The sequence below is a fragment of the Acinonyx jubatus genome, chromosome B4 (assembly GCF_027475565.1).
Source record: "Acinonyx jubatus isolate Ajub_Pintada_27869175 chromosome B4, VMU_Ajub_asm_v1.0, whole genome shotgun sequence".
NCBI classification, from domain to species: domain Eukaryota; kingdom Metazoa; phylum Chordata; class Mammalia; order Carnivora; family Felidae; genus Acinonyx; species Acinonyx jubatus.
The window spans coordinates 52,991,482-53,010,563 of record NC_069387.1 but is presented as its reverse complement, the minus strand read 5'-3'; the positions used below and the strand labels follow the sequence as shown (position 1 = coordinate 53,010,563).

The following is a 19,082-nucleotide window of genomic DNA, read 5'->3' as shown; positions in this document are numbered from 1 at the left end:
AATTTGGCCAGAATTAGCCAAATGGCCTCACTTAAATACAAAAGGGTTGAGACTATAATCTCTTGTAGGTTCAGGAAAGAGAGGATACTGGTGAGCACTATAATGTCTACTAGAAATGCACTGAGTGTAAGATGAATCTTTCCATAGCTTTGGATAGTGTGTGTGTGTGTGTGTGTGTGTGTGTAAAGAAGAATCAGTAGACAAAGAATACTTCCTCCTACTTTATTTAAAAAGTCTGTTTTGTACTCAACTTAAGGAGCTTTGGACTCACAAGCTTTCCTTCTCTTGACCAAAAGGTATTCTACATAATATTGCTAGGTAATGATATTCAGGCTTCACAGAAGTAAGATGTTCATTGCATAATGTTTCTCAAAATGCTCGAGAATTTCCAGAAGTTTTTTTTTATTAATTTATTTATTTTGAGAGAGACAGAGACAACATGAGTGGGAAAAGGGCAGAGAGAGAGAGAGAGAGAGAGAGAGAGAGAGAGAGAATCCCAAGCAGAATCCAGGCTGTCAGCACAGAGCCAGACACGGGGCCTGAATTCACGAAACCATGAGATCATGACCTAAGCCGAAACCAAGAATCAGACAGGACACTTAAACAACTGAGCCACCCAGGCACTCCGAGAGAATTTCCAGAAGTTTTAAATGGAGTTTTACTAAATAAATTCTTGTCTAACTCTGTATTGCAACATGGAAGATAGGGAAATCATTTGTATTTTTAGTAGTTTAGTGAAATATAACTTGTGCCATGCATGTGAGTATTTGGAGGCTTAACTCACTTCTAGATTATTCAAAAGTACCTATGATTTCAAGTATCCAAGACACAATGAGAAAGGTTGGGATAAATGTAGTCCCCAAAACTTACTGTTAATATCACCAATTGTATCAATTGAGTTTTACTCATTGTTTTCACAAGGCAATTATAAAAAAGCAGGGAAAGTATTTGGTAAACTGCATGCAATAAGGCATTTCCAACTTCTATGAGATTCTTATTGGCCTACCAACCAAGAAAATAATCCTGAATTTGTTCAAATGTTTCACTTTGATAAATTTAATGAATAAATTTATATGGACATCTACTGTTAATATCTCTTATATCAATATAATAAATTCTTTTCTTTATCAAAATCTCCTGCTTAGAATAAGTTACATAGCTACCCTACCTACATTTCACTCCTTAGCACCAGAGGTTGTTAGGTTACTATAATCACACATAATTTTGCTATAGAGTTGATATGCAATACAGTTTTATTTAAAGTAGACTGTTATTGGAGCACCTGGGTGGCTCAGTCGGTTAAGTGACTGACTTCAGCTCAGGTCATGATCTCACGGTTTGTGAGCTCGAGCCCCACATTGGGCTCTGTGTTGGGCTCAGAGCCTGGAGCCTGCTTCAGATTCTATGTCTCCCTCTCTCTCTGCCCCTCCCCCACTCACACTCTGTCTATGTCTCTCTCTCAAAATAAATAAATATTAAAAAACATAAACTAGACTGTTATGGGAAATTTTTTAAATAACTAGTGTAAGAAATTATAATTTAATCATACCTTCCTTAATTTAAAATGTTGAGCTCAACTCCACTTTGAAAGAAGGGCCAACAGTTTAATATCACAAATAGGAATTTATAAATTAACTTATTTATTTCAAAATGCAACTTATGACATAAATCATTATAAATATAATCTCCTGTTTCTATACACCTATACACACAAACAACTATAATATGACAATCTAAGGCATACTTCATAAGGGGAAATTTTAATGTATAAATCAAGTCAATGAGTCAGATTCTCACATTGAGATGCTTTTTTTTTTCTACTTTTTTTTAAAATACAAGTTGAGTGCTTTTAGAAATGGCATAATACAGCATGATAGCAATTTATCTCAGTTAATGCTGTTTCCAAAGGTAACTAACTCACAGAGAAAAGCAGATACCCCTATATAAATGAGACTTAGAGGGAAACATTACAGTTCATAGCCAATTCAACAGCTTCCTTCAAAAAAAAATGTATCATACATATGTAACCTCTGCCAGAAATGTCCAATAGGTTTAACAAACAAAATAAATCACCATACAGTATACAATTCCCAGAAGTCTGTGGTCTTTTAGTTGAAAACATGATTAATAAGAACACAAGTTGCTTTTGCAATACGCTGCATCAGAATATGACTGAGGTTTGCTGAAAGTCACTTGAGCAGGATAAAAGGCATATATGTTTAACAAAAGCACATCGATGATAACACACAATGAAACCCTCATGAACACAAATTGCTTTAAGATTTTTAAATAACCTCTAGTACCAGCAAATCCAGCAAAGAATATAATTTCAAAAAAAATATTTTGACTAAGAGCAAAAATTAATTAAAATTTTTACGTAGCATTTTATCTCATTTTAGAAATCTAATGCAAAATAAATTACTTAACAACGGTCCTTATGATTACTGGTTTTTTAATGTTCTTAACTTTACTCTTAGCTGTTTACAATTTACCAAGTTTCCAGATACCATTTTCTCCTTTGTTCTCAAACTCAAGCCATAGCAATACAAGCTAAAGAGTGACTTTTTAATGTTTTTAAAATAAAAATCTATAACAAGAACACTTCACTTTTAAAGATACTGACTTTTTATTATGGGACCTTAATTAGTGTTAAATTTAAAACAATTCTTTTCAAGACAATTTATATGTACTGGCAACAAACATGGGACATACAGACGCAGGTTCATGCTAATGTTAAATTACACAGGAAATCACTAGAATATTTGTACATGAAACAAAAAGAATTCTAGAGGTACATTGACCTCTAAAAGGGTAAGTAATTCAATGGTTCCCTGTTTAAAATATCAATTGTGCTCCTCTTTCCATATGTATTGGATCCCACATTGGTAGGAGAAAGAATGGCACCAAGATTGTTACTGGAACGAATTAAGAAATTTGCCAGGCGTTGGGTCGCACATGTGGCAGTGTTGCATTTCCGCTTTTCCACTTGGTTACTGGTGGCATAGAACAAATATGAAAGGTTAGAGACTTAGACTCATGGTTGGATATATTGATGTGACAACAAATATATCAATGGGAACTGGTTACTTTTACATAAGTAACTCAGTGTTTTGGTTTGGAAACAGCTGGATAACAGATTTTTTTTGACACCTTGAAAATGCAGCAGAATCGATTTTTGACTAGGAAATCATACAGCAAAACTTCCATTATAGTAAATGTTGAATTTCCCAGTATGATCCTTTGAAACTTTAGAATATATTCCAAACAGTAACAATAATAATAAAAGGTTTCCTTATGTTATATTCTTCTAAATCTTGATGAATCTAGTTCTCAATATATAAAAAGCATTTAGAATAGAAAATGTATATGGAATCTGGAATATGTAGAATTAAACACATATATATTCATTTCCCACATCTTTCTAATAAAAATTAAGCAGTGTAAGATATTTTTGTTAAGTTCCTTGAGATCATCAAATCAGGGGTGTTAAGAAATAAATTTCAAGTATTATAAAGTCTCAAGAGAATCAAATTTACCATCTGTTCCTACACTTGGACTATTGTAGTGTGGGAGTTCTGTTACTCTTAATATAAATACATGAATGTTACTATCTTTCTGCCACCTACTTAGTTCCTTTTAACAATTTTAATGATAAGACTAGGCTGAATGTTAAAACTAAAAGACTTTTTATATTAATAGTATTAATGTTCACCACATTCTTTCGGCCAGCTGGAACAATTGCATAATAATATTATAGGTAAGTCAGAAATGATCACTATGGTTAAATAATTGATTTGAATTTTAACTTTTGTTTCTTTTTACAGAATTTATTTATGTCAACTCTACATTTTTGTACCACCTTTTGTTTTAATGCGCTCTCAAATGATATTGGAAATGGATACAGAATAATAACATGCTTCCTTTTTGTAGATGATTATAAAAGCTAGGGAAATGTTTTAATTTCAGCTCCATAGAAATAAAAATATTGGTAAAACTTAGGATAAGTATAAACTGAGAAAGAAATATAGGTATGAAGCAATGTTCAGAAGCCAGTGGTTTTACATAATTTGGGGCAAAATGCATATATTTTATTTCAATGTGTTTACTTTATGTGGAGAGTACTTCTTATCTGTATCTCTGTATAGTGATAGCCTCGGGTGTTTTTAAATCTCACGTGAAACTTGAGGGTTTTTATTCTCATATTTTTTCCTAAATACAATAATTTCTTATGTTATTAGGTATCTGGATGATACCTTCTGGTATTAGGTATTGGGTTGAGTCTAAGTGTATGCTGACAAACCAATTATTCAGGCAAAGGAAATCCACTCTGAGACATAATTACTTGGTATATATGATAGTATTATTCATATTATCTATTTAATTATTTCTCTTTACATGTGTCGTAAGCATGGCCAATGTGCATTTCCAAAGAATGATTTAATGCTTTTTAAGGATTAAACCAATAATTCATACATCAGACATTTAATTCTGAAACAGAATAAACTTTTCTTGAAAAAAGCAGAAATTAGAATTTGACCCAAACACTTCAAATTAATAAACATAAAGAAATAAATAAAGTTCTGAGTGAAATTGGAAAGGTGATATCTGTTCCAAGATATGTTTGGCAAATGCTTGGAGTAGAGTGTGAACTAGTCTATTTGCTAAATATCTGAGTGGTACTTTGATAATTGCTCTCAAGGTCTGTAACAGGATTTAAAATTATTCCAACCAAAATGTTATCTTATTTGGGTTAGCTAGAAGAACCATCATTCTACTAAACAGAAATATTAAGAGCTTTTATGATTACTGATTTCATTATTGTGCAAATGCTTTCACAAACACAACTTTTCATGTAAACATAGCAACAGTATGTACAAGATTCTATCCCAAACTGTTATTAGGATGGAAAAAGACAGATTAAATGGTTAGTAAAAGGCATCACGCCCCTACTTTCAGGCATTTTGTTCTCTTTAACTACTTGGGTAGGCAAGGCTTGCCTAGCATCTAGTAACAAACACTGGTTCAAAGCTATTGACAATTTATACACATGCATATGTCCTTAACTTTAAGAGTTTAAAAAATGAAGACTGTAAACTAAAGGATCACTCTTAAATTGTCTCTCTTTAAAAACACCTCAGTTTCAGGGTTTTTAAAAGTTTTAAACTGTATCCCTGCTCTAGCTCTCGATATTCATTTGTGGAAGTATAAGAATTCCTACAGCAAGCTCCTATGTGTATAGCTTGAAAACTCTGTTAATTATACTGTTAGATAATCTCTGATTATCTGCTAAGCAGGTTTACAACTGAGTGTTTAAAAGGTGTGGGCAAATGTATGATCCTGTTGCTCCAGTCAAGAGTATTAAATAACTATTTTTTAGTATGACTTGTAAAGTCTGTTTGTTACTTTTTTTTTATTTTAAGATTTTTTGAACTGTTTATTTTTTTATTTTAGAGAGAGAGAGAGAGAGAGAGCATGAGGGGGAGCAGAGAGAGAGGGAGAGAGAGGATCCCATTGCAGGCTCTGTGCCATCAGCCCACCAACTGTGAGATCATGACCTGAGCTGAAATCAAGTGTCTGACGCTTAACCGAGTGAGCCACCTCGGTGCCCCAAGTTTGTTACTTCTTAATCTCACCTCATACATGTGTAGAAGTTAAAAAAGATCTCAAGTGAGATGATTAAATTTTATGAGAAAAATCACATTCAATGAATGATAAATCAACATCAGCTTTGTCTTTTAAAGGTGTTTGAAATTTGAGTCATTTTCTGAAGAAGCTTTCTCAAGAAGCTTTTTTTGAGGTTATAGAATATTACATGGTTGAACAGCTCAGGATGATAAATTTTCATTAAAAAAAATGACCAGACATACTCATTTCAGGAAACCCATTAAAGAGCAATTTGAAGAATGCTTTACAAGTATCTCTAATAAAGATTCTAAGTAAGAGATTGTGAAAATAACTTGATAATAATGTTATATACTATTTTATTTTCAAGTGAAGTTCACTTCCTAATAAACTAATATCCATGAAGCCATACTGCATAAAGATGCTTATCAAATATCTATACCTAATGAAAGAAAAGATCAAGATATAGACAGAATTATGAAGTAATACTGCTAATTTTCCTGTCATTCTATTGTTCTGCTGGTTTACCAGAAACTTCATGTCAGTTTTAGTTATTTTTATCCACAAAAATCCAACTGAAAATCAGAGTCAATTCTGAGAACATCCTGTAAATTCGATAAGCCTGAAAGGACAAAGGAAGTCTGATAACTCCTGCTATTTGTTTCATGTGGGTGCTGTAGAAATATACATATCACCACAGATTGTCACCTCAATGAAAAAAACACCCCAAGGGAAAATGGACAAGATGCTAATAATTCTATGAGAAAAGTTCTAATATGACTTAAAGCAAACTCTTCAAAAATAAACTTAACTCTCTTTGGTGTTAAAGAATGTGTAAGTTCAGTCCTAAAAGACTACAAGGAGTCAAACTGATTTAAGTACAAACAAATCCTCACTCTATTGTATATGACATATGCATGCATTTGGACTTGAGAATCTTTTAAATAAAAGAATTACAGTTTTAAAGGCTTTCCACTTGAAAGTTGTAATTACTGCTAACATTATCACCTGATAGTTTTTAGACTTCCTTAAAATATTACCAGTTAAATGACATGACACCTTCTCAAATAAACCTTTTTAGGAAATCCTGGTGAACATGCTACCTACTGAATTCATTTTTAAGAAGTATTAATTTACATTTAGTGCAGCTCAGAAGTAATCTTATGAAGAATATATTTTTTTATAATTTTATTTCATTAACAGAACAGTTAACAATATAGAAAAAAAAACCCTAAGAGCAAATGGCTTTTAAAAAAAATTTTTTTTAACATTTATTTATTTTTGAGACAGAGAGAGATAGAGCATGAACGGGGGAGGGGCAGAGAGAGAGAGAGAGGGAGACACAGAATCCAAAGCAGGCTCCAGGCTCTGAGCCATTAGCCCAGAGCCCGACGCAGGGCTCCAACCCATGGACCGCAAGATCGTGACCTGAGCTGAAGTCGGACGCTTAACCGACTGAGCCACCCTTTTTTTAAAAATTTTTTAAACATTTATATATTTTTGGGACAGAGAGAGACAGAGCATGAACGGGGGAGGGGCAGAGAGAGAGGGAGACACAGAATCCGAAGCAGGCTCCAGGCTCTGAACCATCAGCCCAGAGCCTGACTACAAATGGCTTTTTAACTAGTTCTTAAAATTTTTAATTTGCCCCCTGATTATTTCTATGTATTTTGATTTCCAGAAAGAGATGTAAAAGTTCTGGATATTGCCAGAGCCCTCCAAGGAGAAAAAGAAATCTGTAAATAGACAATAAAATCCCACCTGTTATAAAAAATATGCTTTAATTAAGTTTTTACAGTTTGTTTTAGAATCAGGTTAATATAGTGGAAAATACTACCTTTGGCTTTTCCTGCTTCATGTTCTGGTTTTGCCCCTCTAGTTTCCAAAAGCATATTTCTTTTTATTTTTCTTTTTTTTTATATGAAATTTATTGTCAAATTGGTTTCCATACAACACCCAGTGCTCATCCCAAAAGGTGCCCTCCTCAATACCCATCACCCACCCTTCCTGCCGTCCCACCCCCCCTCAGTTTGTTCTCAGTTTTTAAGAGTCTCTTATGCAAAAGCATATTTCTTGATAAAACTGGAACTATTCCATTCCTTTCTGTCAGTTCTGTCAGAAAGTCATCAACCACTGATGTTATTCTTTAAAGAACACAGAATTCAAGGAACAGATAAGCAGTTTAATGTACTGTTCTTAAGCATGATTTCATCAGAAATCTAATGGCATAAGGGCTGTTAGTTATATAGCAGTTTTTAATTCTAATTTTCCCACATTTTACAAAAGAAACAGGATTTTTTGTTACTAACCTTTCAATGGGGGTAGCTTTCAGATGGTGTAGTGCAACCAAGAGCACAATGAGAACTACTGGAAGTTTCAGGAGGCACATTGCTTCTCAAATTTTCTGAAAAGAATAATTCAGCATCAAAATCAAGAAATGTCTTATAGCTCTGATTGATGGAACTTGAGACTAGAGCCTACTTTAAAAAAATCTCTTTAAACATAATCTCCAAATATAGCAATTTTATTGATACAGTCTCTTGATACTGTTTAAACAATTTTCAAATATTTTCAAAATTTTCAATTTCCCAATTTCCTTCTCTAAACGATCTGGAAAGTTGATATTATACCACATTATTGCTTTAGGCTTTCTTTGAAATAAGTATATATTTGATCCCAAATCTAAGCTTCCCTAAACAAATGATATTTTCCCATAAACAGGAAGCTCTTTACCTTTTAGTGTTTCAGCGTCAGCAATATCAGAGAATGCCTCTAATGGTAAGAAAGCTTTATAAACAATCCCAAGCTTGCATCCACTGGAGTATTTGCCCCCACACTTGCCAATGAGTAATCCAGCTCTTATATACTCTTCACACCTTTCCCGGCTCTGACATCAGGCAGCTCAGAGAAACTGTCATTAATTTCCATCCCTATAGAAAGTGCCTCATAGACAGCAGAAGCAGATGGGTCATTATTATATTACATTAACACATCAGTAAATATTAAGGTAGCAGATACAGAGTGTCTTTGTGCAGTTAATGGTGTGTCACACACAGCAGAAGTTTGAATTTTCCATTTTTGTGAAATACAAGAGTGGATTTTCAAAGATTAAGTGGTATGCTCTAGTAAAGGATTGATAGAAGGAAGTGATTAAGAATAACAAATGTGTTTATATGCAAAGAGTGAAGCCAGGGACATTGAAGAATCTAATGAGGAAGCTAAAGCCAAATGACCCCAATGGCTTAATTCCATGAACATTCAGTAGAGTAAACTATGAGGCCAGGGTGGATAAAAAAAGACACTTAAAAAGATGGGGGGGGGGGCAGAAAGAAATCGAAAGCTACTTATAATGAAATGGGGATGGAAGATTAAAGGCAGCAAAACAATAATTTTCAATCCCCAAATTCATTTGTCAGCATTTAAATAGAGACACATATCTGTGTGATTAAGAATTTTTTTGCTGACTGTTTCTATTATTACATAGAAACATCACAATTACTTTGAAAGAATATTTAATTTGTTATTTTTATTTTCTCCAAATTGTTCTTTCTTTTCTTGTATTTCTAAGTTATATTTAAGTTAATGTTCTAAGTTATGACAATAGCCGATGTAGCAAGTAAGACAAATTCCAAATGCTTGTGGAAATATGCATATCTATGCAATCTAAAAATGATGGAAGTACTCCAAGTAAAAAAAATAAGTTCACTGAACTCATATAATTCTTTAAAGCTTAGTAATATAGTTTGAGGGTGGTTAGTAAAAATTTCAGGAAAAAAATCAGTTTTCCGAATCCTTATTCTAATTATCCAATGATTCTGCAATTTTAATATTTCTGTAAAATTTACTGATATTCCAAAAAGAAAGAAAACATAAACTCAAATGATTTGGGTTATACCTGGGTGCTTCAGTTGATTGAGCGTCTGACTCTTGATTTCGGCTCAGGTCATTAGCTCATGGTTCGTGGGTTCAAGCCCTGAGTGGGGGAGGTTCATACTGACAGTTGGGAGCCTGCTTGGGATTCTCTCTACCTCGTTCTCTGCCCCTCCCCCACTCATCCTCTCTCTGTCTCTTTCTCTCTCTTAAAATAAATAAATAAACTTAAAAAATATTTTTAAAAATCAAGTGATTTGGAAGAATGATAATTTCCTGTAAGAAAATGATTGATGTATTTAACAAAGTATATACAATGATTTAGAAAAGATAACAGAAGCCCAGAGATGTTAAATAGCTTATTCAGCATTATACATCTAGTTCATGTTGAAACCTTGAGCCAAAGCTTGGTTTTTCTGATTTATGGTCTAGTGTTCCTTTAAACCAAAATACCTGCTTTTAGCTACATATTTATTTTATTTCCCTATTTTTTTTTCCCCTCTGAGATGTTGAAGGTGCCAAACATAACATTCAAAAATTGGTTCTCTCTCCCTGTAGGAAATTAATGTTATAAGGAAAATGTTCTAACTAAGAAAGGAACAGGAGAACCTGAATCTTTTTAAGGGCTACCTTATGTCAGTCATAGTTATTTAATTGATATATGATTCCTCACTTCATCTTCACACGTCTGTTTTCATCATTAGATGATGATACAGTGATTCAGAGAATGTAAGTGGCTGCTTAAAGTTGCACAGCTACTCAGGGCAAAGTGAAATTCAAATTCTCATCTCCTTGTTCCATGATATTTATTTCTTTGTTATAAAGGATCTCTGTTCTCATATACTGAATTGCTAATTCCTTCCTGTAAATGTTGTATCTTATTATAACACTTCAAATGACTCAGTTGCAGCCAAATACGGCCTTAGGCAGTCTTGTATAATGTTTGGTAAGGTCAACATCTATCCCAATCTCTAACAGCTTTAGGTCTTTCCTGCTTCCTACACCATTGAAAATGGAGGTGGTAGATTGTCTTTATGAGGTAACTCCATTACCAGATAATAAGCTCCTTCCTACATGACAAACATTACTGTCACTCATCTTTGTACCCACTTTAGCCTTGCTAGTCCAAGCGTAAGTAATGCCATGGCAGTTTTGGCCTTATTTGGAAGCTTGTTACAATTTCAGGCCCCACCCCAGAGCTACTGAATCAGAATGTGCATTTAAGAAAAGATTTTCCTGGGGTACTTGGATGGCTCAGTCAGTTAGGTCTCTGACTTCGGCTCAGGTCATAATCTCATGCTTTGTGAGTTTGAGCCCAGCTCAGAGCTGGAGCCTGCTTCAGATTCTGTGTCTCCCTCTCTCTCTGCCCCAACTCCCATTCATGCTCTGTCTCTCAAAAATAAATAAACATTGAAAACAAATTTTTTTTAATTTAAAAATATCTTCCCTGGGTGACTGTATGCACACTAAAGTTTGAGAAAATCTGGTCTATTGCACATTCCATTTATTTATGATTCAATAAACACTGATTAAGGACACATTCTATGATAGGGAATGTTCTAGGGACTAGAGCTACAACACTTAACAAAGCCAAGTCCCTGCTGTCATGGGAGCTTAGAGCCAGTGAAGGAAACAAAATCAAAGAAAGTGAACAAGTGAATATGTAATTACAAGTGTGAAGTGCTGTGGAGAAAACTAATTTGGTAGTGAGAGAAAGAAAAGTGGTGATGTTTAAGTTGAATCCTAAACCATAAGAGATGACAAAGGAAAAAGTAATGCAAAGTGTTTAAGATCTGAGAAACAACATGTGAAAATTCAGGTAATTGAAGGAGAAATTGGTGTAAAGATTATAGCGTTAAAAAATCAATGTGGTGTTGTACATCTGAAACAAATGTACGTCAACTACACTCAAATAAAAAAAGTAATAAAAAAATAATAAAGAAAACATCAGGCTGACTACTGTGGGTGGACTGGATCAGAGGGGAGCAAGAGTAAAAGCAGGAAATCTGTTGGAAGACTATGGCAGTGTCCAGATGTGAGACAGTGATGCTACACATAGGGTGATAGCAGAGCAGTAGAAAAGTAAATGAGTTCAAATCACATTTGGGATCATTACATGATTTGACAATGGATTAAGTATGGAGAACAAGTGAATGGGAACAGAGCATTAAAATGAGAGCCAGGTTAGGATATAATTAATAATACAAATTAATGTATTATTTGTATTATTAATGCTTTTCATCAAATTTATAAAATATATTTTATAAATCTTTTAGAAAATAATTTCTATTTTTTATCAAATTTGTGTGTCTATAATTTTTAAAAATCAAATACTATCAGAAGTCTAATAATAAAAACAGCAGTCTTCTGTCTTCCTTCAGCCTACCTCTGAATTTTGCTTTCCATAGGTAATCAATTTTAGCGATTTTAGCTGTTTTCTCCATATTTTGAAAATAATCTCTTCTTAGGACACCTGGGGGGCTCAGTCAGTTAAGTGTCTGACTTGGTTTCAGCTCAGGTCATGATCTCATGGTTCATGAGATCAAGCCTTGAATCAGGTTCTGTGCTGACAGCACATATCCTACTCTGGAAGATAAAGAGTTAGTTAGTTAGTTAGTTAGTTTATTTACTTGATTGATTGATTGATTTTTAAGTAATCTCTATACCCAACATGGGTTTGAACTCAACCCCGAGATCAAGAGTTTCATGCTCTACCAACCGAGCCAGCCAAGCACCCCAAGAATTAGCATTTAACAGCACACTTACTTTTCTTCTTTATCCTGTTCCTCTAATATTTTAATAAAACATTTTGAGGGGCGCATGGGTGGCTCAGTCGGTTGAGCGTCCAACTTCGGCTCAGGTCATGATCTCATGGTCTGTGAGTTCAAGCCCCTCATTGGGCTCTGTGCTGACAGCTCAGAGCCTGAAGCCTGCTTTGGATTTTGTGTCTCCCTCTCTCTCTGCCCCTACTCTGCTCATGCTCTCTCTCTCTCTCTCTCTGTCAAAAATAAATAAACATTTAAAAAAATTTAAAAAATAAAACATTTTGATTGTATCAATATTAGATGGATTTTTTTAATATTTACATTTAATTTTTTTACAGAAATTTTCAAATGTATATAAAATTTTGATAATTATCACATCACAAATCTATCTTATTTTCTCTATATTCCTACCTACTTTCCTCCCACTCCATACCGGATTGTTAAAAACAAATCCTAAACATTATACAATTTTATATGTAACATTTTTCAGGTTTATATTCATGAAAGACAAGGATACTTTATACAACACAGCTACAAAATTGTTGGTATAGCTAAAGTGAAATTTTACAGTAATTCCTTAATATAATTAAATAATCTAATCAGTGTTCACATTTTTCAGTTGTCTATAAAATATTTTTAATTAGTCTGTTAGAGTCAGAATCTAAATAAGATTGCATTTTTTTTGTCTCTCATGACTCTTTTAATATATAATTTTCCTTCCTTTCTTTTTCCTACCATTGACTTATTAAAGAAAACAGGTCATTTATTGTATAGAATTCCCCACATCCCAGATTTTGCTGATGGCAATCATGAGGTATCATTTAATGTGCTCCTTTCTCACTTGTATTTTCTCTATACTGGTTGTTTGGTCTAGAGGCTTGATCACATTCAGGTAAGAATGCTTCAGTGATACTGTTTATTCCTACTGCATTACAACATCTGGTTGAATCTCTTTTATGGCATTAAGACTGATCAGCGAGGTCAGATTTTGTCAGCCACATTGTCCATTCTGAGTTCTCCATTAGCCTTTCACTCTGATTTTAGCAACCATTGGTTATAATTGCCTAGAACCATTGTTTTATTACAGGCTTCCAGTGATAGTCTAATTCTGTTATTCCCTCTACATTTATTTGCTGAAATTCTCCAATAAAGGAGAGCATTCTTCATTAAGTATTTCACTCCCTTGAGGTACAGTTTTAAAGAAAAAGCAGGATATATACTTCATTCTTTCCTCTCATTCATGAGTTTTCTGCATACAGTAATGAGATGGTTCCCAAGCATCCTCTGAATATGACCTTAAAGGTTTTTTTTGGGGGGATGGGGGTGGTTCTCATTGTGAACCCCTATATTTTAATATACATGTATTTTGATCCCCACTTTTTTGATGTTCAAATTATCCTATGTTGGAACTCTTGCACAATGCTGGTAGATTAGTTCAATGGAAAACACTATGAAGCTTCTTTAAGAAATTAAAAATGGAACTAGCATATGGTCCAACAATCCCACTTCTGTGTATATATCCAAAGAAAACAACATCATCGTCTTGAAGATATATCCGTACTTACATGTTCTTTGCAGCATATTCACAATATCCAAAGTATGGAAACAACCTAAGTGCCTGTTGACAGATGAATAGATAAATAAAATATTATTTTCTAGAGAGATAAAATATGATACAAGATTGCCTATACACAATGGCTGAACTATACACAATATTTTCATATAAATATAGAAAACATAAAAATAGTAAGAGTTTATAGCTGATTTTTCACTAAACATTTTTTTGTTGTTGCTACATAGTTGTAAAACTATCTTGGGTACTTATAAGATGGCAGAGTAGGAGGATCCCAAACTCACCTCATCCCATGTATACACCTACATAATACCCACATCAGTGTATATAATCTAGAAAATGACCTGAAGCCTGGCAGAATAGACTCTCCACAGCTAAACATAAAGAAGAAGCCAATTCAAAAAACAGTAGGAAGAACAGAAATCCAGTGAGGAACTAAACTGACTTCAGGACTGTCCCTAGGAGGGAGGGACTCTGCAAGCAAAGAGAGGGGAGAACAGACCCCATATTGGGCATCTTAAGTAAGGGGAACCTGTTCAGAGAAGACAAATCTCCATACCATTTGGCTTTGAAAACCAGAGGGGATTAACATCATGAGTTTTAACAGTCAGTAGAGCTTAACAGTTGGAATTTTAAAAATCAGTTCTGGGAGAGCTGAAGGGTGATAGGAAACTGAGTCACCACCCTTAAAGAGACAGCATAACAAACAATCCTGCTTAGATATAGCATAGAAGCAGCAGTTTGAAAGATGTCTGGGGTATATAGAAAGGAGATTTATTTACTAATCTCAGAATATGTTCAGGAAGGGCAGGGATCTTTGGGAGACTACACCAAGAACAAAGGAGCTGGCAGGCACTATTTTCCTCCTCCACCGCCCAAGCTAGACACATGGACACCTGTGGGAAATAGCACATGAACACTCTCCACCTAGCTGCCTAACAACATGCCCCCACCTCCATGCTCTTCTGCAGACTCGCCCCCTCCAACTAGCCTCTGCAGCTCTCCAAAACAGTGCCATCTCTCCTCTCATGGCAGACTTGTGCAAAATTTGCTAACACTTCATGCCATGTCCCCACACTGTTCTGTGGACACACTCTCTCCAACCCTGCCCTCAGCAGGAGTCCATCCAAAGTAGTGCCACAAATGTGGTGGTGTGCAAGCAGCCCTGACAGGAGCCAGCACCACCACAAAGTGACACCCACCCTGGGGAGAGGGGAAGATAACCACACACAGCAGTTGGATTGCAGTCTGAGCAATGGGCTGGAGACAGATATCTGGTCTGACCTCAGGCCCTGCCCACCAACAAGCTTCTTAGGGGGACAGCAGAGGGATAACGTTCTGACTTTGGTGGGGCCACACCTCTGTCAAAAGCCTAGTCTCACCCAATTCATACCCAAAGTGGCCCAAGACTGGCCCATTAATAACACAGGAACCAAACCCTGGGCACTACAGGCAAAGAGAACCACTGCAGATGGCTGCACTGAAGGCAAATGCACTTAGCCACAGCAGTAGAGTGTACACTACATCTATAGAAAGTGACAGGTTCTGGTGAGCAGGGGACATGCACTACACAGGGCACTACAGGGCTTCTTCTTCATAAGGCTACTACTTTCAAGAATAGGAGACATTGCTGACTTACCTAACACATAGAAACAGAGAGTTAGATAGAATGAGGAGTTAAAGGAATATGTTCCAAATGAAAGGAAGGGACAAAATCAGACAAAACGGGGATAAGTAATATGTCTGACAGAGATTTTAAAGTCATGGTCATAAGATATTTACTGGATCTGAGAAAAGAGTGAAGGACTTCAGTGACATCCTTGACAAAGAGAAAATTTAAAGAACCATCAGAGATAAAGAATTCAATAACTGAAATAAAAAATACACTAGAAGGAATAAATAGTAGACTAGAGGAAGCAGAAGAATGGATCAGAGACCTGGAGGACAGAATAATGGAAAGCAATCATGCTGAACAAAAGAAGAAAAAGGTAATAAAAAAATAAGAATAGATCAAAGGAACTCAGTGACACTATCAATAATAATAATATTTGTATTATAGGGATCCCAGAAGAAGAGAAAGAAAGGGGGTCAGAATTTTATTTGAAGAAATAATAACTGGAATACAGGGAAGGAAACAGAAATTCAGATCCAAGAGGCACAGCGAACCCCCAACAAAATCAAGCCAAGAATATCCACACTAAGGCATGTAATAATTAAAATGGCAAAAAGTAGCGATAAAGAATCTTTGAAACAGCAAGAGAAAATAAAATAGTTATATACAAGGAAAACCCTATAAGGCTCTTAGCTAATTTTTCAGCAGAAACTTTGCAGGCCAGGAGGGAGTAGCATGATATATTCAAAGCGCTGAAAGGAAAAAACCTGCAGCCAAGAATATTCTATTGATCAAGTCTATCATTCAGAATAGAAGGAGAGCTAAAGAATTTCCCAAACAAAAGTTAAAGGGATTAACCACCAGTAAAGCAGACTTATAAGAAATGTTAAAAGGGATACTTCAAGTGGAAAGGAAGGACTATAAGTAGGAGTAAGAAAATTTGGAAGCACAAAAGTAGCAAAATTAAGTATATCTATAAAAATCAGTCAAGGGATTCACAAAATAAAAAGATGTAAAGTATGACACTATATTCCTAAAAGATGGCAGGGGGGAAAGCAAAAATTTAGTGCTTTTAGAATGTGTTCAGATGTAAGTGACGATCAGTATAATATAGACTGTTATATGCATAAGATGTTATATATCAACCTAATGGTAACCACAAATCAAAAACCAGTAATAGAAATGCAAAAAATAAAGAGAATAAACTTAAGTATATCATCAAAGAATGCCAGCACAAGAGAAGAGGGCAAGAGAAGACAGGAACATGAACTATAAACACAACCATAAAACAAGTCACAAAAGAGAAATAAGTACACAGCCATCAATAATTACCTTGACTGTAAATGGATTAAACTATCTAATCAAAAGACTAGGGTAATAGAGTGGACAATAAAACAAGACTTATCTATAGACTGCCTGTAACAGACTTGTTTCAGTCCTAAAGACATGTGCAGATTGAAAGTGAAGGGATATTAAAACATTTATGCAAACAGAAGTGAAAAAAAAAGCTAGGAGCTAGGGGAGCAATACTTATAATGGACAAAATAGATTTTAAAACAAAGATTCTAACAAGAAGGACACTACATATTCATAAAGGGAACACCTCAAGAAGTTATAACAATTATAAATATTTATGCACCCAATATAGGAACACTTAAATACATAAGGCAGCTATTAACAAACATAAAGGAAGCAATCGATAGTAATACAATAATAGTAGGAGACTTTAACATTCCACTTACATCAATGAATAGATCATCCAAACAGAAAGTCAACAACTAAACAGTGGCTTTGAATGATACATTGGACCAAAAGGCTCTAACAAATATATACAGAACATTCCATCCTAAAACAGTGGAATGTCATTCTTTTCAAGTGAACATGGAACATTCTCTAGAATAGGTCACATGTTAGGCCACAAATAATCTCAAAAAATTCAAAAAGACTGAAATCACATCATGCCTCTTTTCTGAACACAACACTATGAAACTAGAAATCAACCACAAGAAAAAAATCTAGAAAGAACACAAATACATGGAGGGTAAATAACATGCTAATAAACAATGGATGGGCCAATCAAGGATTTAAAGAGGAAATAAAAAACTACATGGATCCAAGTGAAAATGAAAACATGATGGTCCAAAATTTTTGAGATGCAGCAAAAGCTATTCTAAGAGGGAAGTTTATAGCAATACAGGCCTACATCAAGAAGCAAGAAAAAACTCAAATAAACAACTTAAACCTACACCTAAAGGAAGTAGAAATAGAAGATCAAACAAAACACCAAACTATCAGAAGGAAGGAAATAATAAAGATTAGAGCAGGAATAAATGATGTAGAAACTAAAAAAACAAAACAAAATAAAAACAAACAACAACAAAAAACAAAAAACAATAGAAAAGATCAATGAAGCCAGAAGCTGGTTCTTTGAAAAGATCAACAAAATTGATAAACCTCTAGCCAAATTAATAAAAAATAAGGACTCAAGTAAATGAAATCACAAATGAAAGAGGAGAAATCACACAACCAACACCACAGATATACAAATAATTGTAAGAGAATATTATGAAAAATTATATGCCAACAAATTGGACAACCTAGAAGAAATGGATAAATTCCTAGAAACAGATAAATTACAAAAACTGACAAGAAGAAGAAATAAAAAACTTGAACAGACCAATAACCAACAATTAAATTGAATCAGTAATCAAAAAACTTCCAACAAACAAAAGTCCAGGGCCAGACAGCTTCACAGGTGAACCCTATCAAATATTTATTAATGTCTATTCTTCTCAAACTATTCAAAAAATAGAAAAGAAAGGGAAACTTCCAAATTCATCTTATAAGACCAGCACTACCTTGACACCAAAACCAGATAAAAACACCATCAAAAAGAGAACTATAGGCCAATATCTCCGATGAATATAGATGCAAAAATCCTCTATGAAATACTAGCAAATTGAATCTAACAATACATAAAAAAATTCACCATGATCAAGTAGGATTTATTCATGGGAGGCAAGGATAGCTCGGTATTCACAAATCAATCAACATGATATATCACATCAACCAGAGAAAGGATAAAAACCATATAATCATTTCAGTAGATGCAGAAAAAGCATGTGACAAAGTACAACATCCAGTCATGACACAAACCCTCAACAAAGTAGGTTTAGAGGGAACATACCTTAACATAATAAAGACCATATATGAAAAATCTGCACCTAACATCATACTCAATGGTGAAAAACTGACAGCTCCTTTCCTAATATCAGGAACAAGACAAGGTGCCCACTTTCACCACTCTTATTCAGCATAGTACTAGAAGCCCTAGCCACAGCTCAGACAACAGAAAGAAATAAAAGTCGTACAATACAAGTAAGGGAAAAAAAGTCTCAGTATTTGCCAATGACATGATACTACACATAGAAAACCCTAAAGACTTCACCAAAAAATACTAGAACTGATAAGTGATTTTATAAATTCACAGGATACAAAATTAATATACAGAAATCTATTGCATTTCTATACACTAATAATGAAGCAACAGAAAAAGAAGGTAAGAAAACAATCCCATTTATAACTTCACCACAAAGAATAAAATACCTAAGAATAAACTTAGCCAAAGAGGTGAAAGACC

General features: G+C 34.4%; 2 protein-coding genes across 3 annotated transcripts in view; one reads left to right on the top strand and one right to left on the bottom strand.

Annotated features, from left to right (window-relative positions):
* Positions 1 to 19,082, top strand: part of SLCO1A2 (solute carrier organic anion transporter family member 1A2) — a 122,755-nt gene that overhangs the window by 13,025 nt on the left and 90,648 nt on the right. The gene's annotated exons all lie outside the window — the stretch shown is intronic.
* The window catches only part of IAPP (islet amyloid polypeptide), a 48,149-nt gene continuing 31,669 nt past the window's right edge, over positions 2,603 to 19,082 (bottom strand). The window contains exons 3-7 of the mRNA XM_015074663.3: positions 13,823 to 13,875; positions 12,259 to 12,482; positions 8,356 to 8,565; positions 7,932 to 8,026; positions 2,603 to 2,993 (exon numbers count right to left, since the gene is read on the bottom strand). Coding sequence (XP_014930149.1) covers positions 2,804 to 2,993; positions 7,932 to 8,011 — 270 coding nt within the window. The 5' untranslated portion in view covers positions 8,012 to 8,026; positions 8,356 to 8,565; positions 12,259 to 12,482; positions 13,823 to 13,875 and the 3' untranslated portion in view covers positions 2,603 to 2,803. The remainder of the gene's footprint in view (positions 2,994 to 7,931; positions 8,027 to 8,355; positions 8,566 to 12,258; positions 12,483 to 13,822; positions 13,876 to 19,082) is intronic.